The 21,573-nt window shown below is 32.1% G+C and overlaps 2 protein-coding genes and 1 pseudogene across 2 annotated transcripts; 2 read left to right on the top strand and 1 right to left on the bottom strand.

Annotated features, from left to right (window-relative positions):
• Positions 1–2,820: 2,820 nt before the first annotated feature.
• Positions 2,821–6,864, top strand: LOC103865238 (tyrosine-protein phosphatase DSP2). Its single transcript, XM_009143036.3, has 6 exons — positions 2,821–4,034; positions 4,134–4,227; positions 4,595–4,684; positions 6,137–6,194; positions 6,294–6,337; positions 6,433–6,864. Exons 1-6 carry the CDS (start codon positions 3,748–3,750, stop codon positions 6,616–6,618), a joined length of 759 nt encoding a protein of 252 aa, XP_009141284.1. The 5' UTR covers positions 2,821–3,747; the 3' UTR covers positions 6,619–6,864.
• A 196-nt stretch (positions 6,865–7,060) lies between these two features.
• LOC103865415 lies at positions 7,061–8,364 on the bottom strand. Its single transcript, XM_009143205.1, has 2 exons — positions 7,590–8,364; positions 7,061–7,530 (listed from the first exon to the last, which is right to left on the bottom strand). The coding sequence occupies exons 1-2, from the start codon at positions 8,362–8,364 to the stop codon at positions 7,061–7,063; spliced, it is 1,245 nt and encodes a 414-aa protein (XP_009141453.1).
• Positions 8,365–10,077: 1,713 nt separating this feature from the next.
• Positions 10,078–17,971, top strand: LOC103865239 (annotated as a pseudogene).
• The last annotated feature ends 3,602 nt before the right edge of the window (positions 17,972–21,573 follow it).

Consider the following 21,573-nt stretch of genomic DNA (forward strand, 5'->3'; position numbering starts at 1 on the left):
TATTTCCAGATATACACATATTAAAACACAATGAAGTTTAATCAAAAAATCATCTCTGCTTAATTGAATATTTTAATAAATTTAATTCAATAATTAATTTAATAAATGCAATTACTTTTTTATGCTTATTATTTGTCCTTTATTAACCAATAAAATACATAAAGTTTAAATGTTTATTATATTTCTAAAACATTTTGTCCTTTGCAAACAGAAGGAATATGAGGTTGAAAATTGGTTGAAAATTAACAAATTTATAGCATTACTTAATTGTATGACGTCAAGTTTATCGAAGCAATTTTCTGAACTAATGTTAACACATAAATTGTGAATTAATACAAAAGTTAATTATAACAAAAATACTAAACTGAAAATTAGGGTTTATATGTACATTCTTAACTCATTACGGTATGTGGAGCCAGCTCAGCTCGGGGCCCAATAACCTTTCCCAAATCTGAAGCATATTCCACAGAATGTGCCTTTTCAATTTCTCATTAGTTATTTTATTTTTCTTCATTTTTAGAAAGAAGCGACGAAAAAGAAACCGGCTTGGAATTCGTCTGTAATTGGGTCTTCTAAAATATACAAATTTTAATTCTGTAAATCAACTGAAGAACTGTTCTTATCTTCATTAATATGATAACATTGCATTGATAAACTACGTATTTTTAGTTAGATACGAGCTACGATCAAATCCAATAGTTAAATTAATAACAAAAGAACGACAACAGTGAATAACAAAAGATTCTATAGTTTTGAACCACTTGCGGTTGAATAGAAAAAAGATTCTATAGTTATTATATCTCTGTGTATAATAAGTTTTGGCTTTATCTCCAGTTTTATTTATTTTAACTAGCTGTTTTTAAATAGCTTTATTTCCATTTATATGCTGTGAATATTGTATATACAATAACATGACGTGGATGGCACAACTATTGAACCAATTAGAAGTTTTTGTCTATTAAAACATTAGAGTGGAACACATTTGAGTAGATTGAACCAATATAAGTTTTTAGTTTTCCGGCTTCTAACTTTTCATCGTTTTCGTCCATATTATAATGTTGATCTAATATTGTTACAAATTTCTTAAAATGTCTAATGTAATTTTTTTTTTTGAGCAAAAAAATGTCTAATGTAAGTTATGTAAACAAAATTCTCAAAAGAAAAGTTATGTAAACAAGGAAAACTGCACAATCTTTGGAGGGAGCCCTTTGCAGCATGTTTATTGATTCGGAGCTCATGCGTGTCCACTCAGTCTTTTGTATGTCTTGTTGGTATACAATCTAGCCGTTGAGTTGATCATATGAGATTCACGTATCTTAACTATTAATCATTTTTGAATCGTCCATAATTTACAATCTTTCTAGACAGTACTAGGACAAATCACTAAACTATATGTGTACTCCATATATATGTTCCTAAATATAAAATATTTTACGTAAAACACACCTATTAAGAAATTTACTTTTTATTTAAAAAGTATTATTAAAATTATAAATTAAAACTATTCAAATAATTATAAAATAAAATTATTAAATTTGATTGGTTACACAGATTTTGATAAAGTTAAACTACCTAAAAATATGAAAACATCTTATATATTGGAACATATTTTTTTTTCTAAATATCTTTATATTTCAGAACGGAGGAAGTATGTTATTATACTAGTATCATTTATATTTTCTATATATACATGAAAATAAAACATTTCGTGAAACAAAAGAGAAATTAGCGCAACATTAATAACAGTCTTAAAATAGTGGCTGTAGCTACTAAACATTTATGGAGAATTGTACTAAACATACGATTATGGAAACCATGAAGCCTAAAATAAAATATATTATCATAATTATTCTACAAAATAGACAGTTATACATTTTCAGCCGGTTCTTCTATACAATTAAATTTAAAAACAAAACAATATATAATACGGAGGGAATAACAAAATACCTGATATATCTTTTATCGTTACTGTTAAATTGCCAATCAAAAACATACTTGATTACTTATTTACTTGAATCATACGAATTAATGAAAATAAAATATTAAAAGGAAACTCACATATATAAGCAATTACAAATTGGGAAAACTGTTTTTTTAGAGTAAAAAAATGGTAATTATGTCCCTTTAGACTAATCTATATTTTGTGTCATATTTTCCTATAACACCCTTTAATATTTTTGAAAATAAATTTAATAAATAGTTTTACAAACAAAAAAAATTTGGAAAAATAGTAACTTTTGATAAAATACCTATATGAACTTAGTGATATTTTTTCCAGTTATAAAAAAGTTAAAATTATAAATTTCATATTATGTTCTAAATAAAGTAGAAATGACATTCTACGAAGTAGAAAACAAAATCCACTTTTTTCATTGAATCTACAATGTTTAGAATACGTGATCTACGTAAATATGAGTATTCTAAAAATATTTAGAATATACATTCCGCACTTAACTTATCGTTCTAAAATCTTTAGAAATCAAAATCTACACATTAATATAAATCTAAAACACGTAGAAACCGACTTCTACAGATTTACTATAAATCTAAAACATGTAGAAATCAAAATCTAAACATTACTATAATTCTAAAAAACTGTAGAAACCGATTTCTACATATTAGTTGTATTCTACGGATAAGAAATCAGTTCCTAAAAATATGGAAACAAAATATTTGGGAATATTCACTTTTATATTTTGAAAAAAAAAAATCGATTTTTTTTTAAAAAAATAAAAAAACGAAAAAGGAACAAAAAAATAAAAAAAAAAATAAAAAGGAATAAAAAATTACAATTTTAAGGACATTACTGCTATTTTAAAAAAAAATTAGTCTAATGGAACATAAAGTAGTATAAATTAGTATAAAGGGACATAGTTACCATTTTTTTGCTCTAAAAAACAATTTTCCCTTACAAATTTTAAAAGGAACTCGCATATAAAAACAACAAAATACGACACGATCGGGTCGGTTAAAGAACTGACCTAGATACGTCCGCGAACTACGACAACAACAACATCCTTTATTTATTACAAAACTATTGTTCGGGTGTTAAATGACTCACAATATTATTGTCAGCAGTTTCATGATTTCTTTTGTCGTGAAAAAGAAAAATTGTAGTTTTACCCAGCAACTTAAGTTCCATGTTGAATTATCGGCTTGATCACCATCATAGTTTATCTTCAATTGAGTTTGACTTAATTTGCCATAAACCCACAAATATGAACTGTATTTCTTTGGTGTGCGATTTAAATAAGTAGTTAACAAAATATAAAATAGCGTATTATAATATTACGTGAGAAATCTTATTTTATCTACTGAAAGTCTGAAAAAAACAATTAACCAACTTAACTTGTAAACCAGTTTGTCATTTTCTGTTTCTGCAAATAAAAGGTTGTGGAATCTTGGCGTATGTATGCTTTATATTTACCATTTCACTCGAATTAAGTATTATTTATATTTTCATATATCCCGCAAAACAGAATTAACATCATGCAACGCTTTTAAAATTAATTAATCGAAAAACACTCGCAAGTCTCATTCACCATCCCCTCCAAATTGTTCTTTTTCTTTTCTTATCTCTCTAAAATTCACAAAAGCGACAACAAAGTTTCTCTCACTCTACAATGGCGTGTCTATATAAAGCAACAAGGTTGTCGAAACATAACGACCATCTTCATTACTTCTCCATAACCAAACCGAGAAATCGAAAACAAGACAAGAGACAGACCTTCAGAACTCGTTTTGAGGATGAAACTGATTGAGAAGACGATGAACAAGTCTATCAAGGAGGAGGAGAAAGATGATGGAAGCAAGATCTTCCAGACGATCGAAGTAGCTAAGGTTGACCACCGGAGCAACGTATCTCCGCCGCCGTCGGCTGGTACCACACCATTGCTAGAAGTTTCCACTGGCGACGAATTTAGCCTGCTTCCTCCGTTGAACTTTGCCATGGTCGATAACGGTATCTTCCGGTCTGGATTCCCGGACTCGACCAACTTCTCCTTCCTCAAGACTCTTGGCCTTCGCTCAATCATGTAAGCATTTCGATCAGTTGAGTCTGTCTTCTATTCTATATAAAAAAAAACATATGGGAATAGTTTATTCAAGATTTTCTTGTTCTTGTTGTGTGAAAGATCGTTGTGTCCAGAGGCGTATCCTGAGAACAACATGCAATTCCTCAAATCCAATGGGATTAAGCTTTTCCAGTTTGGCATTAAAGGCTCTAAGGTTTGTGTCTGTTTTGCTTTTTATTTTGTTGGCACTTTCTTGCTACTCTGTTTTCCCAAATTCCCATTTATATTTGTTTTGATCATTGTCTTGCTTGCTTTGTAATTCTGTTTTACCAAGTGTTATTAGCTCAACTGAAAAGTATACACTGCAAATCTTAAAGGTCACGTTAATGACTCTTGAGACAAAACTTATATTAGAGCAATATAATGTGTTTTTGAGCAAAAAAAAAACTGATATTAGAATTCCCAAGAACCCTTCTAGATACCCTAGTGACAATTATTCCATTTTTAGTGAACCTCTCTTTTCCCTGAATTACATAAAGGGAATTCTCAGAATTTAAAGTTTTATATCCTTAAATTTGCAGTGTCTCCCAGGATTAGAGAACGAGGTTTGGTTGCATCTTCGGAAGCATCAGAAAGAGGGTTCCTATACGAATGGAAATTCCAAAACTACGGTATTAATCTGAATACTATTTGGATGATAGCTTCTTATCACAATCTGAATTGCTTAATATGCATGTGTCCTAGCTAATTCGTCTTTAATCCTCGCTTAGTTTCATGTCACTTCAGAGTGGTCATATCGTTGCCATGTTATGATTTAGACTTAAAATGGCATTTCATGTGTGTGGATTTTTGTCTTGGACTTGACCCTTGTAGGAGACTATTCTAAACCACATTTTCTTTTATATGACCTCCCAAGAAAAGCGTACACCATTCATTAAAATTCATGGCCCCATTGTTTGTTTCTTCTTGCCTTTTTTTTTTGATAAGTATATTTCGTCTTGCCTTTCATCAACTATAATACCGCTTTGTCCTTTTACCGTATATATATATTTAAAATTAGATAATGGGCTGCGTCAAATAAGTGCTGAGTTGCTTAATTCAGTTCCTGTCAGAGATGCACTACTCTGAAAGTTTTTACTTTTCTTTTGTGTTTTGTTGATACTGTTTTCTTGTTCATGTTAGTTGCGCGTGCACTTTGATGCATGAGTGGTATGTATACCTTGAACCAAAAAAATAAAATAAAAGTGGTTCTTAAGGCAGCACAAGTTGTAGCTGAAAAGGACAATACATCTCAAACTTTTTGGTTCTGATTATGAAAACTTGCAGAAAGTGACTCTTCGAAAATGTGTTAGTGGTAAAATTATCCACTTATGAACTGGTGGTAGGTATGTATCTAGATAAAGTTGGAAATGTGAAAGTGATAGATAGATAGTTCAGTTGCTGTTATTTAAAACCTACCTATACCTGTCTCTTCGTTTCAAGTGGCTTGTGTTTTGGTAAAATGACTCTTCGTTTCAAGGAAATGTTGGTAAGGGAGGGAAGAACAAAAAAAACTTGAGCGTAGAGTCGTTAACTAGTTGTCTTTATCGTAAATGTCTTAGTGTAACTTTTTAGATTTCTACCGCAGCCATAAGAAACCAAACATTTTAATTTGTTGAACTTGTGATGGGGCGGCTAGTTTTATTTTGATATGGATCATCTTTATAACCGAAAAGAAAAAGCTAAAAGTAATAATAATTGTGCCAATATATATTGTTGTGGTAGTGATGAGAATTTTCTCTCCAATATATATTGAGCTTTTTAGACTAGAAAACGATGTGTTGTTCAAAAAAAAAAAAAAAAGACTAGAAAACGATGTAAAGTGGCTTTTATCATCTTGTTAGAATGATTTGACTGGAAGGGCATGAATATTCCAGTCATATTTTGTTTGTTGTGGTCTCTACTTCAATCTTCTTAATGGCTAAGATTCTTTATGTTGGGTGTGACAACTCTCTAGTCCTCCTAGGAAAGCATTTTGGTTTTCATATTCGCTGCTTTTGATGGACCTTCTTTGATTTTGTGGCTGAAACTAAAACTTGCTAAGAAATCGATTGTGTGATCTAATCTTTCCTTATTGTTTGCAGGAGCCATTTGTAAATATCTCAGATTATAAAATCCGTGAAGCACTTAAAGTCCTTCTTGGTACGAATCATAAAAAGCCCTAAAAGATACTATGTAAAAAAAACATGTTTCACGCTAATATATGTCTAATAGTCTTTTCATCTTCTTTCTAATCTTCAGATGAGAAGAACCATCCACTTTTGATTCATTGCAATCGAGGAAAGGTATGTAAAAGCGCGTAAAATCTCCTCTTTAATTAGACTAGTTGATCATATCTGTGTTTTTAACTTTAAAACAAATGGTTATGTTGATATTGCAGCATAGGACAGGGTGTCTTGTTGGGTGCATGAGGAAACTCCAGAAATGGTGCTTGACATCGATCTTCGATGAGTACAAGCGATTTGCAGCGGCTAAAGCTAGAATATCAGATCAAATGTTCATGGAGTTATTCGATGTTTCGAGTTTCAAGAACACTCCAATGTCTTTCTCTTGCTCCAGTAGCTAGGTAGATGAAGCAGCAGCAAACAACAACGTTGTCCTTTGGATTTGATTGATTCAGTCCCTTGAACCTTTTTCATATATCTTCTTAGTTGAATAACAAAAGGAGGAGAGCAAATGAGCTACCAGAGGAATATCACCATCATTCTTCTTGTTTTTGTTTCTCTTTTCTCCTTATCCAATCAATAATAATACAACTATAGTAATTGGAAGAAGAAAGAAATGGAAAGAACGGACATTCCTATCTAGCGAATCAGCAATTCTATTTACAGTATTTTTGAATTTAAAATTTTGAATATTTTAATTTAAACTATATTACATTTTATTTAAAAACTAAAACATGAATTAAAATATAAAATTATTAATGGTAAAATTTTATTTGAAAACTATGTGCAAAAAAGCTTAAAAATATTATTTAAAGATGGAATAAATTAATAAAAATCTGATTTTTAATCATCTAAATAAAGCTCGTGTAAATGATAGCGTGAAACAATGACTTGACCTAATTGAAAATGAAGACTGACTACTGGGTTTGAGAAACGATGGCACATGAACGACCAAACATCTCCTCTATGAGTTACACACGAGTTAACCAGAGTCCACTCGTTCTGATCACCGTTCTCAAGAGGCCACCGAAGGTTAGTGTGAGCCACAATAGCATAACGTTCGGCTTCTTCATCAAGCCCTTCATATTCACAATGCTGAAAAGTCACAGACATTGCTAATGGGATTAGACGGCGAGGATTGAATCTCGACGAAGTGAACGGTTCGATCTCGGCGTTGGTTGGGTAAAGGAAGCTTCGAGTAGCTTCGTTGACGGAAGGAACGCCTCTCACGGCGACAGCACCGAGTCCGGTCGGGAGAATCGAGCTCAAGGGGACAGAACCGTTGAAGTACTTTGAATAGTTATGCATGTGTACTGGAACCAGTTGGTTTGAGAATTCTCGAAACCGAAGAGGTTTAGAATCGAAGTGAAACGAGCAGTTTCATCGGCGGCGTTGACACGTGTCGCACCGGCGAAGACGGAGCTCCAGAAGGCGCGAGCGGAGGCGGTTTGCTGAGGTGTGGAGAATAGTGAACCGCAGAGTTGTGGACCGATGCGGTTCAGCTTGTTGTAGCCTTGACTGCTTTGAGAGAAGACGTTACCGTACCATTGAAACTGAAAGCTGTCAGTGTCGTCGCTGGTGGCGAAGTGGTGAAGCTGGTCGAGGATTATGGCAGTTATAGGGATCTGTCTAGCGTAATCAGCGTTTATATGAAACGCTGAAGCGTTCCATAAGGATGTGAAGTCAGGGATGATCGGGGTGATGTCGAAGAAGCGGCCGTTAAAGGAGGATAAGGACTGGAAGAAAGAGACCAAGGGACCAGGAACTATACAGTGTTTTAGGAACTCGAGTTCGTTCAAGATTTGATAGTATTGAGAGAAAGATCCTAGTCTGGAACTGACGAAGTTGCGGAGGATGGTGAAGTTCCAGAGGAGAGAGATGTAGAGCTGTGAGACGATCGGGAGCCAGGAAGGAGAAGAACGGATAAACTGGGTGGTGGTGAGCATTAGCTGGTCGCAGATTCCGAGGACGTGGAATAGCATTTGAGCGTCGGGGACGAAAGAGTTGAAGCGGGGAGGGTGGACGGTGATGTAAGGTTGAGAGGCAGCAATCTCGAGCATGGCGTTTTTAGGAGCTATGTTGTGATTAGGGCTTTGAGGCACTGGGCCTCGGGGTGTCCGGTCGTGGCGGGAGGCATGTGGATGCATTGGTTCTCCGGTTAAGGAACAACGATGATGTAAAACGCCAGGCGACAAATGGGAGTGATTTAAAGGTAATTATAGATGGTAAGAGAGAAATCATTTAGGGTTTCGATTTATAAATGTAAAAAGAGTCCAGTTACTAAAAAAAAAATTGGTAAAAAGGGTAGAGCCACTCTGTGTTTTCCTATGTCACAAGTTACTAAAGTCACTCTGACTTTATCTATGTCACAAGTTACTAGAACTAGAGATTTTTTCCGCGCTTCGCGCGGATTGTGTCTTATAAATTTATTTTATTTATAATATTATTTGTCGGTTTGTTTCTTTTACATTAATTTTTTGTTTTTCCAATGTTAGTTTTTCTTAATTTAAATTTATATGTTTATAGTTTTTCTTTTTTCTGGTTGTAGATGGAGAATTATATTTTTTATTGATGGTTTTTTGTATGTGACATAAACTTTTTGAAATTTTAAAATAATGTTATATATAGTACAATTAACACATTAAAGAAGAGAAACATATTTAAGCACATTTTATACAGGTTTTATATACATAATTTTAAACATTATATATGTATATATTATAAGTTTGAAACATGTAAATGTTTTCTAAAGTTAAATACTTGTTCTGAGTTTACATAACTTATCGAAAGTTTTATCTTTTTAAAATTTAAATCACAGAAAAAAATCAAAAAGTCAGTATAGATGGGTTTTCTTGGGCTTTTAAATCAACACTGAAAATTTACATGAATCATATAACAACAGTTTTATAAACAACTCGATAAAATTTGACCGAGCCAAAGATTTTCACACAATATGTTCTTTCTTCTTCAAATTGCGAAGAGCCTATAGGCACAAGAAAAAAATCATAATTTTGTTTTCACTTATATAACATTTTTTTTCCTTTACACACGGAATTTATTACACTGCTATAAGCAATTGAGAACTCTATTCATATAAGATTCACATCTATGTATTTTGACAAAGAAGAATTTTAGCCATCTTTAGTTTCGGAATGAATCAACTTCAGTCATATATACTATATTTTCTCTATGATTCAAATCTTACAATTTTAATATATGTGCAGATTTCCATGTGAAAAAACACGCACGCCATCTATCGTTCAACCTATTACTTTTTCCAAAGTAAACACTATAATCCTCGTTTGGTTAGCTCCACAAACTAATCTCTTTGGATCAGTGTAACCTTTCAGAAAATGATAATCTTAACATCTTACAAAAAAAAACAACACATATTGACTTATTTATATGATATATATATTATTTTAAATCATTATAGTGGACGAAGAAATCACCATAATTTGTACAACAAATTTTCTTAGATTCACTTCATCATATTCACCATTTTACCATTTTAATTACATAATTTTATATGAGCTTCTTCACCTTTCCCGGTTATTTTCTCTTTATTTATAACTACAATATAAAGTTATAACTATATATATATATATATTATAATTAATAATTTATTTACTCTTAAAGTAACGATTAAAAATAGAACATAATTCAATATAGATATATGATTCTATTAATAAATTAGCAGTTACAAATTTGAAATTTTTAGAAATATCAAAAGTTTTATATTAGTTAATTATCTTCTAAATGACATTTATTTTTAATTCTTTTTGGATGAGAATATTTTGGCTGAGGTGGATAGTCTCAAAAGCCTTGAATTTAGTCCCTTTTATATAGTAGGATTACTCTGACTTATGTCACAAGTTACTAGAGTTTGACTCCAGTTAGTAAAAGAGTACTCCAATCGATAAAAGACGCTATGACATTTGCAAGAAGATGGAGTCTCCTTTCTTTCCTATATAGAGTGAGGTACCAACTCTGAAAATTGTTTCTGAAGATACAAAGCTATCAGATACTGTGAAATGACATGACTTCAGATATGAATTAGCAGTAGGATAACAAAAGCAATAGAGTTTACTTGGTCCTGGAAGTAGCAAATACTATTAAGTGAGATGACTCGCCTGATATTCTGCTTCAACTGGAATACAATCTAGTGAATAAGGTTCAGTGCCGTGCGAAGGTTTTCGGAGGCCCGAGGCGAGTTCAAAAATATATTTTACATGATATATTTTAATATATATATATATATATATATATATATATAACACTCAAAAGTTTTGAATTATTACATAAACGTTTTCTAAATTTCTTCACCAAAATTTTATAAAATAAAATTTTAAATCATGAACAAAAAGTATGAATTTGTAATATAAATACAAAGATATAAATTTTTGATTGAAATGTTGGTAGCTGTCAAAAATGTAAATCTTAGCATTTAAATTAACTATAATAAACTATATATTAAAAATATTATATTTTCTTTATCAAATTCTCATAAATATATAAATAAATCTAACTCATAGCATAAAAAAAAAGAGCAATGTGATCAAATATTTATAGTTTTTTAGAAGTAGAATCTTTATAGCATAAAAAAAAAGAGCAATGTGATCAAATATTTATAGTTTTTTAGAAGTAGAATCTTTATAGTTTTATTTAAAATATAGCAAAAATGATTACAAACCTAGTTACTTTAAACAAAAGTCCAATTTAAATTCAAATAAAAATAAAAATGTAACTAATAGAATATGTTAGCTACCATGTAAAAGTATTTTTTTTTATAATTTGGGGCCCTAAAATTTCTACAAAATTTGGGGGCCCTAGGCGAATGCCTTTTTTAAAAGGCTCTAAGCACGGCTCTGATAAGGTTGTTGGAGACGAGAGATGATGCGATCCTGCCATATAAACAGGCAAAATGTGCCACATTAAATAAATCATTTTGAACATAGTAGGAGATAACTTAGCACACACGAATATCCGACGGTAAGACGCTCAAACTAATAATGGGCTTTAGTTTAATACGGCCCAACGTGTTTATACGAACAAGAAATATAGCTATTGAAACAGTTGATACGTGAGTAACAAACGAAAACAAAAAACCATATTAAGGAATATATTTGTTTCCTTCCCTTCAGTCTCTGATTATTATGTATAAACAAATATAAAAAATCTAAATTTAGAAATCAAGAAACAAACCTAGTTTTGTCAGGTGCAATTCGGAAAGATCGCACAAAAACGGAAACAAACAAAATGTGAAACTATACTAAAACTAAAAGCATTGTTACTAAGAAGTTTTCATGAGAATATATCTTATAATAAAAATTAAAAGATGATAAAAAAATAATAAAATAGGATTTTCAAATGAGATTTTTATAGGAAGCTGAAGCGGATCGTTTGTGAGCACGAAAAGCCTATCTTAATCTACATGACCACAACGAATCAAACGCATTAAGAAAAGCTCAGCGGATCATAAGATAGTAAAATACCAGTGTCAATAAGTGCAATATTTGTATTACGATATTGTCGATGGACATGTGAGTCATGTACTGATGCCAAAGAGATTATGGTCCACCGCATGTTACATAGTTATACAAAAAAACTTAACACTCCCAAATTTTTTACCTTGAGGAGTTAACAAGGGCCAGTCCCAGGAACAAAGCAATTTTCCCACCTTAGTGGTAGCAATATAATACAGTAGTAATTCTGTTAAGTGGTTCTGCACGTTTATTAAATGTGATGGCGATTGGCGACGAGCTGCGGGACCGTCGGTGGAAGATTATGAATAGTTGGAACGTCTAAAATATTCGATCTATGACTATGAAACTTCTCTTTACCTTTTGATTTGTACAAAGACTCTTTAGTTACGTAAAGATTTTGACAGGTCTGGTCATTAATTAGTTTCTTAAACAAAAAGATTATGATTTGATTTGGACGAAAAATCCTGCATTTTATTGTTTTGCTACTTAAATATTTTATGCTATTCTTTATATTCAAGAGAGAGCGTGAGCGATTCATTCATCAGATAAATCTTAATCTTTGTCATCATCAATCTTAAATGTGCATTAATGGAGTCTGTGCATTGTACTTAGTAAGCACCATTAGTCCATTACTTCCTATGAGCAATAAAAAGACTCGTTGTGATGAAATAAACAAGCAAAAGGGAGTTTGATCAAAGTGATCAATCACCATGGTAACGGCTTAATTTCAAGAACATGACGATAGTGACTTAAATGTGAATGGACTTTGAAGATTCCACGTGTTTAATGTGCAATGACTTGGAGATTAAACCAAAAACGGTATATATTGAGATTTCGGAAATGTCATAAGAGATGGTCAAATCGAGCGCTGGTCGTACACATGGGAAACCGTAAAACATCCTTTCCTAAAGGTTAACTAACACGAATATTCAAACTCAGACACACAACTACACAAGAAATCTCAATCTCTGTCCCAAAATATATATCTACTCACAAAATCAGCTAACCATACAGGGTAAGAAATAAAGTTATTAATGTTGTGTAATAAGTGTCCATTAAAAAGTTAATTAATCTATTAAAGTTTCTTTATAAGATCGTAGGTGGGAATAGTGTAGCTTCGGTGGAGTGTGAGGGCGTCGGTGATGTGCTGGAGAAATTTTTATCAGGGAGGACATTTGGCACCCAATTATTTAATACTATTGTATAGTTTTTTTTTGGTAAATGGAATGAAGATGTGGACACACCATCGACAGCATTATTAACTCCGTAGATTTGGAGTTAATTGAGATAGGAGTATGGCTTCCCGTGCGTTGCACGAACCACACACACCAAATGGCAAAATAACTTCTTTTTGTAACTAATGGCAACATAATTTGCGTATGTTTATAAAATATAAATAAGACTTTTTTGCTTAAATAAATAAGACATTTCATACTAACAAAAATCAAAATAATGAAACCTTACATGATTGTAGTTGCTTTGTGTTTATACAATACCATTTGAAAAATGTCACTGAGAAATTATCTCAGTGCAAGTTCAAGCATCAAGTTTAAAACAAATAAACACACTTGTTTTACATTACATGTCAAAATTACGCCTCCATGCTTAGTGGCGCTAACAAAAATAAAAAAATAATGACACCTTACACGATTGTAAGTTGCTTTATGTTTATACGATATAACTGAGAAAATGTCATTGCCCAAATCAATTTCAAGCATCTGTTTTCTCAGCAGGTGTTATATAGTAAGTTTAATGATAAACTAATAAACAACGCATGTTCCACGTTAACAACATATCAAAATTTACGTCTCCATGCTTAGTGGTGCTAATTGTACCTTTTGGTTGCTTAAGTCGACGTATTTTGACTAAGTTGTCGGTCGACGCTCGAGGTAAACAAATGGTAGGTCCATACTCCACACCAAAATGTCGGTGCTCGGAAAAATATACCGTCCAAACCGGTCATCAAGCGAAATTTATGGATGTAGGAACTTGCACACGTGTTGGTGTCTCTTAGTGGCACACTCCTCTCCGTCTCGGTTTGGTGTGGAAACTGTACTTAAATCCAGCTCGATCTGAATATTAATTTTGTCGACGAAATATATGACGTTATTATAAGAATAATTTTGTCAACCGGAGATAACGAAATGAACACAATTGCGTTTAAACACATACTACCATTGAACCACATTATAGTTTTTTTAAAAAATTAATTGGAGTGTTTCATGGAAACCTGTTGTAGTCATTATAATCAGACAAAGAATCTAATTAAACCCACTTTCCTACTATTCGCTGTTACACTTTCTAGGTTCTACAACGGACTTTCTCCTTATGCTTTTAAATTTTTTTTAAAACCACTAAAATTTTGAAATTATTATAATATACACTTTTGACAAAATTTCATTTTCTGAGAAATGTCTATTTTTGAATTTCAAAAAGTAGAATAAAACAGTAATAAATTAATAATATACACTTTTAACAATAAGTAGTCCAGATTTTCACAGCCAACACAATAGCTAGCTGCATAAATTACGCACATTAAGCCGATTATACTATGTAGAAAAAGCAAAAGTGTCATCTCACGTTAAAGATTTAGAACATCTCTAATCCAATTTCATTTTTATTGTAAATTTTACTTGGAAGTAAATCTTTTCACACCTACTCGATTTTCAATTCTTAAAAATATTTATCAAAATAAAATAATTATATTACTTTATTTAATATTCCAGTTTTACCCTTTTAAATAGAGTAGAGTTATTAATGTAAGAAAAAGTAATAATAGATGTTCTTACAAAAAAAATTTTCTTTTGGTAAAATGTTAAGATCTTACAAACAAAAGTTACCACAAAATAAAAGAAACAAGTCACATCATCTCTCTCTCCTTACTCCACCATTCCACACAGCTTTCAAATATCCCCTACGAAGAGCAGAAAAAGAGAGAGACTAGTGAGAGAGTCCATCGCTTTCTGTCTCTCTCTTTTCCTCTCCAACAGAGACTTAGAGAGAGAGAGACACACACACACAAATATGACAGTGAAGGAGATTCACAGAAACAAGCGATGGCATTTTCTCCTCCTTATTCTGATCACTATGTCCCCCGCCGAGTCGTTGATAGGTGTTTCTCCGGAAACAGACGTCGGAGGATTCGACTACGGCGAAGCATTGTCTAAAAGCTTACTCTACTTCGAAGCTCAGAGATCAGGTCGACTTCCGTACAACGTAACCAGCGCGTGACTTGGCGTGATCATTCTGGTCTCACTGATGGTCTCGAGCAAGGGGTTAGTGTCTGCTACAAACTTAAGCTTAAAATGTTTTTTCTCTTTTTTTTGATTTTTTAAAAAACGTATTTTACATTTTTTTTTTGCTATAAGATTACTTAATTATCATAAGTTTTGAAAGAGACTTGAAAATGTGATCAATGTGTTTAATTTTTCTTTAATGTAGATAATTATTGAAATTTATTATTGATTCAAGAAATATTTTCTTTAGTTTTGAAAGAGACTTAAAAGTTTTTAATTAATTGAACATTCAATCTATAGTTAGTATTGAAATTCGCTGTTGGTTTAGTCAGTGATTTGACTTTAATTTATATAACTTTTAACCTTTGCATCCTTGGTTATAAAGGTGGATTTAGTGGGAGGATATCACGACGCCGGAGACCATGTTAAATTCGGACTACCAATGGCTTTCACGGTGACTATGTTGTCGTGGAGTGTAATAGAATACGGTGACTCACTCGCTTCAACCGGCGAGTTATCTCACGCACTTGAAGCTATCAAATGGGGAACCGATTACTTCATCAAGGCACACACAAGTCCAAATGTTCTATGGGCTGAAGTAGGCGACGGTGACACTGATCACTACTGTTGGCAAAGACCGGAGGACATGACAACTTCACGGCGAGCTTTCAAGATCGACGAGAATAATCCGGGATCAGATCTCGCCGGAGAAACCGCCGCGGCTATGGCTGCAGCTTCTATCGTTTTCCGCACAACAAACCCACATTACTCTCACCTTCTCTTGCACCATGCCCAACAAGTACATACACATTTTAATTTTATTTAATGTTATTAAATGTTACAGTTGAGCTGGAACCATCGTTTATTTAATCTGGTTATGGTTTTGGTGTAGTTATTTGAGTTTGGAGACAAGTACAGAGGAAAATACGATGAGAGTCTAAGAGTTGTTAAAAGTTATTATGCCTCGGTGAGTGGTTACATGGACGAGCTTTTATGGGGTGCAACGTGGCTTTATCGAGCCACCGACAATGATCATTATATGAGTTATGTGGTTGACATGGCTCACCAACTAGGTGGCCTTTCTTGGGCTATGTCCGAGTTTAGCTGGGACGTAAAGTTCGCTGGCGTTCAACTCCTCGCTTCCATGGTTAGTCTTTCATATTATCAATCACATAATTAAACTAAGAATTTGGTCTGGTCTGGTTGGCTAATCCTAATTTTTTTTTTCTAATCCTAAAAAGTTAACAAACGAACTAGCAACATTTCTAATTCTAGCATAATACAAACAAAGGTTAAGCTCAAGAGTTTAACACCATGAATTAAAAAAAATTAGTTTTTTTAGTAAATAAAGTCTTAATAGGACTAACCTCTTATTACACCATTTAAGCAAATTAACGGACCTACTTAAAAGCTCTTATTATTGCGTTATGTGAACGGATTATCAAGCTTTAACTTCCTCGGAAACCATGATTAACCCCAGTCTCTTAACTGGAGTTTTTAGTTTCGGCTAAAAGACGGTTCTTAGTTTTTTTTAGATTTTAACAAAAAAAAAAACTAAAAACCGTCTCTTAAATAAGAAATATAAGAATCGTCTCTTAGCTGAAAAGTGAAAAAAAAATAAAAAAATATCAAATCATAAGTTAAGAATCTCAGCTAAGAGACCGGATTTAATCATGCCCTTATGTTTAAATAGGTTGTAACTTTTCACTTTGTTTTAATGTTCGAAAACAAAAGGTAGGTCGTAACCAAAAGTAAGGTATATTTATCCCACACCATATCTAACATTCAACAACTATTCAAATACTTTATCTTTGTATGCAACAATATAAATATTAAAAATTTAAAATTAACAAATTTTCATTTTAAGAAAAGTTTAGTTATAGAGCAGAAACAGAACTAAAAGTCACGTGCTTCTGTTCCTTCTGTTCCTACTTCTCTTTCGAAGGCTTTCTCTGTTATCAGAATTACCCAAGTATTCCCTCAATTAACATTTAAATTTGGAAAAAAATAGATTTTTTGTCTCTTTCACTTGCTTGATGGTTTTTTGCCTTATTTTTTCAGTTGATAAAAGAAGAACAGCACAAGCAACACTCGAAAATCATACAACAATACAAATCAAAGGCGGATCATTATCTATGCTCAATTCTAAACAAGAACATCAACGGCACAAACGTCCAACGAACTCCGGCCGGTTTACTCTACGTCCGTCAATGGAACAACATGCAATACGTTTCCACCGCATCATTCCTCCTAACCGTATATTCCGATTATCTCCGAAAATCAAACTCCGATCTCCAGTGTCATGAAGGAACTGTGACTCCTGATGAGATGATCGTGTTTGCGAAATCCCAAATAGACTACATTTTAGGATCAAACCCGATGAAAACAAGTTATCTAGTCGGATACGGTCCGAAATATCCGACTAGGGTTCATCATAGAGGTGCATCAATCGCTTCGTATAAAGATTACAAAGGATTCATTGGATGCACTCAAGGATATGATTATTGGTACGGGCGTCCCGAGCCAAATCCAAGTGTTTTAGTCGGGGCTTTGGTTGGAGGACCGGATCACCGAGATGAGTTTGTTGACCGGAGGGATAACTACGTTCAAACCGAGGCTTGTACGTATAATACTGCCCCTTTGGTTGGTGTTTTTGCGAGACTTATAGAGCTTGAAGAGCAAACACTTGAAGAAGAAGATGTGAGTTTGGTTGCAACTTATAAGAAATAGGTTTTACAATACAAGAAAAAGAAAGAAAAGAAGATGGTTTTATTTGCACCCATTTAATATATTGAGGGAGTTTTACTTCTTAGCAATTTTCTTATCCAGTGAAAAGTGTGTATAAATATGAATTGTGAATATAGTATGTTTTGCTGTTGCTCAAAGGTCTTTTAGTATATTTTGTACTTTACAGGCTAGAGGGGTCTTTTTTGCCTTGTTTTTTACTTTTTAGTCACATTTTACCTTTCCCGTTATGTGGATGTAAAAGAATCACACGAGCTGCTTTAGAATATACTATAGTAAGGTTTAGCTGACTTGTTTTGAGGAGATGTATATGAGTAATGATTCTTGCCTTGTGTAGAGAGGAAAAAAAAAGTAGAACACATCAGCTTCATACTTGTTTTGAGATAGGAATTAATAAGAATAGTGTACTCACCATAGGTTTGACTACAGTTACTAATTTTGATGGAAACATAGAGGGAACTGAAACAACAATTGTGTCACATGTTTCTTCATCAACACTCTACAAAACAGAGCAGAGGCATATTTTCCTTTTGATAAATGTATTGTAGATTAATTTTACAGTTGTGACTTATAAAATCCAATGATGCTTATCAAATACTACTTTTCTTTGCCATTGTCTCCTTCAACTTGATCCCTCAAGAGGTCAAGGAAGGTAAAGCATAGGTGTAGTATATCATTACAACTATAGAATTTTTTTTTCTTATTAGAAAAGAAATGAACAAAACATCGGTATATATATAGAAAAACATAAAGGAATTGCTTCATTACTAGACCTGGCAACCGCTTTACACACTCAAAAGATCATGCAAAAACAACCAGAACAATTCTAACGATTTTTGTGATAATATGGGCCAATTATTTTGACGAGCCACTCCGGCTTGTATGAACACTTGTGTATGAGAAGCAATAACTTGATATATTGCCACTCCAAACAACAGACCAAGAGCATATCCTATAGTTACTGCTTCCCAACTCAGCATCTCTCCTTCTTTGTCTTCTTCACGTGCTGTATTGACGCCATATGAGGGCCACCGGTGCATATATCCTCGAGAGGAAGACCACAAAGCCGTTCATTCCCTTCAAAGGAGGATTTTGGCTGTCCAGTAATTTGTGTTCCTTGTGGTATTTCACCTTGGAGTTGGTTATGAGACACATTTATGTACTCCAAAAACGAGAGTGTCTTGAGTCCATTAGGAATAATCCCGGAGAGTTGGTTTCTGGAAACGAGAGTGTCTTGAGTCCGTTTGAGAAGTTGAGCGCAATCAGTTCTTCAAGAAGACCTATCGATTCAGGAATCTGTCCTAGGAATCTGTTTTCAGACAAGTCAATGGCCCTGTAGAAAGTGAGGGCTTTCACTTGCTCCACATATAGACCTTTGTATTGTAAATCTACAAGATCTGCATAGATATCGTAAACATCTTTGAAATTTTCTTTTCTTTTTTGTGGTCCATATATATACTCCCATCTTCATTCATCTGGAGTGATGATGCTTTCCAGTTCATAAAGTAGTTTGGTGGCAAGCTTCCGGTAAAGTTTTGATCTGATATTTCAAATATACGCAGCTCAGGAAACGCACCTTGAACAGCATAGCTATACCATAGAATTTGTTTGAGCTGAGGGTAAGGACTTGTAAATTAGGCAAAGCCTTGAGCTAGAAAGGAAAAGCGTCTTTGATTCCATTGTGTTCAACGTTTAAAAGCCCTAAAAAGGAGCAGTGGATAAGAGACTTTGGTAGCTTCCCGATTAGTCGATTGTAGCCAACATCAAATGACTCTAGAATGGGACCATCATGGAACATGTCCGGAAGACTTCCTTCCAAGTTGTTCTTCTGGAGATTCACAGCAGTCAAGTTACTTAGATTTGAGTTTGTGGTTTGCAAATTCGGATAACAAGAATATTTGTGGATAGTTGTGTATTTTATTTGAGTTTTTCATCAATAAGTTGTACTTTTAAATAATTTTCTTAAAAATTGCTATTTTTGGAAAGTTTTCATTTTTAGAGAAATTTTATAGATTTGAGTTTGTGATTTAGAAATTAGGATAATAAGAATATTTGTGGAAAATTGAGTATTATTTAAGACTTTTTCATGAATAGGTTGTATTTTTAATAAGTTTCTTAAAAACTGCTATTTTTTTAAAGTTTTCATTTTTTTGAGAAATATTGTGGATTTGGGTTTGTGATTTACAAATTCGGTAAAAAGAATATTTGTGGATAGATGAGTATTCTTTCCGAGTTTTGTATCAATACGTTGTATTTTTAAACAATTTTCTTAAAACTTGCTATTTTTGGAAAGTTTTCATTTTTTAGAGAAATTTTATAGATTTGTGTTTGTGATTTAGAAATTAGGATAACAAGAATATTTGTGGATAGTTGAATATTCTTTCAAAGTTTTTCATGAATAGGTTGTTCAACAAGTTGTATTTTTAAATAATTTTCTTTAAAACGGCTATTTTTGGAAAGTTTTCATTTGTTTGAGAAATATTGTAGATTTGAGTTTGTGATATAGAAATTCGGATAACAAGAATATTTGTGGATAGCTGAGTATTCTTTCAAAAAATTTCATAAATAGGTTGTATTTTAAAATAATTTTTTTAAAAAACTGCAATTTTAGGAAAGTTTTCATTTATTAGAGAAATACTGTAGATTAGAGTTTGTGATTTAGAAATTAGAAAAACAAGAATATTTCTAGATAGATGAGTATTTTTTCTGAGTTTTTCATCAATATGTTGTAGTTTTAAATAATTTTCTTAAAATTTGCTATTTTTGGAAAGTTTTCATTTATTCAAGAAATACTGTAGATTTGAGTTTGTGATTTAGAAATTAGGATAACAAGAATATTTTTGAATAGTTGGGTATTTTTTCAGAGTTTATCATCACTAGCTTGTATTTTTAAATTATTTTCTTAAAAACTTCTATTTTTGGAAAGTTTTCATTTTTTTTTAAGAAAAGTTGTGGATTTGGGTTTGGGGTTTACTAATTCGGATAACAAGAATATTTGTGGATAGTTGAGTATTTTTTCTGAGTTTTTCAACAATAATTTGTATTTTTAAATACTTTTCTTAAAAACTGTTGTTTTTGGAAAGTTTTCATTTTTTTGAATTTTTTTTGTAGATTTGGGTTTGTGATTTAGAAAGTCTGATAACAAGAATATATGTGGATGGATGAGTATTCTTTCTGAGTTTTTCATCAATAGGTTGTATTTTTAAATAATTTTCATAAAACTGCTATTTTTGGAAAGTTTTCATTTATTAGAGAAATACAGAAGATTTGAGTTTTTGATTTAGAAATTAGGATAAAAAATATTTGTGAATAATTGAGTATTTTTCAGAGTTTTTCATCAATAGCTTGTATTTTAAAATAATTTTCTTAGAAATTATCTTATTTTTGGAAAGTTTTCACTTTTTTGAGAAATATTGTAGATTTAAGTTTGTTATATAGAAATTCGGATAACAAAAATATTTGTAGATAGTTGAGTATTTTTTTTGAGTTTTTCATAAATAATTTGTATTTTTAAATAATTTTCCTAAGAACTGTTATTTTTAGAAAGTTTTCATTTTTTTGAGAAATACTGTAGATATAAGTTTATGTTTAGAAATTATGATAACAAGAATATTTGTGGATAGTTTAGTATTTTTTCTATATTTTTCATCAATAGGTTGTATTTTTAAATAATTTTCTTTAAAACTGCTATTTTTGGAAAGTTTTCATTTTTTTTAGGAATATTGTAGATTTGCGTTTGTTATTTAGAAATTCGGATAACAAGAATATTTGTGGATAGTTGAGTATTTTTCTGAGTTTTTCACGAATAAGTTGTATTTTTAAATAATTGTTTTAAAAACTGCTATTTTAGAAAAGTTTTCATTTATTAGAGAAATACTGTAGTTTAGAG

This window comes from Brassica rapa, chromosome A04 (genome assembly GCF_000309985.2).
Source record: "Brassica rapa cultivar Chiifu-401-42 chromosome A04, CAAS_Brap_v3.01, whole genome shotgun sequence".
In the NCBI taxonomy this organism is placed as follows: Eukaryota; Viridiplantae; Streptophyta; class Magnoliopsida; order Brassicales; family Brassicaceae; genus Brassica; species Brassica rapa.

Coding starts and splice junctions, on each gene's coding strand:
- LOC103865415 (XM_009143205.1), bottom strand. CDS start 8,364: ATGCATCCACATGCCTCCCGCCACGACCGGACACCCCGAGGCCCAGTG. Junction 7,531..7,589: donor CGCCGCCGATGAAACTGCTC/GTTTCACTTCGA, acceptor AACTGGTTCCAG/TACACATGCATAACTATTCA.
- LOC103865238 (XM_009143036.3), top strand. CDS start 3,748: ATGAAACTGATTGAGAAGACGATGAACAAGTCTATCAAGGAGGAGGAG. Junction 4,228..4,594: donor TTGGCATTAAAGGCTCTAAG/GTTTGTGTCTGT, acceptor TTAAATTTGCAG/TGTCTCCCAGGATTAGAGAA. Junction 6,338..6,432: donor TTCATTGCAATCGAGGAAAG/GTATGTAAAAGC, acceptor TTGATATTGCAG/CATAGGACAGGGTGTCTTGT.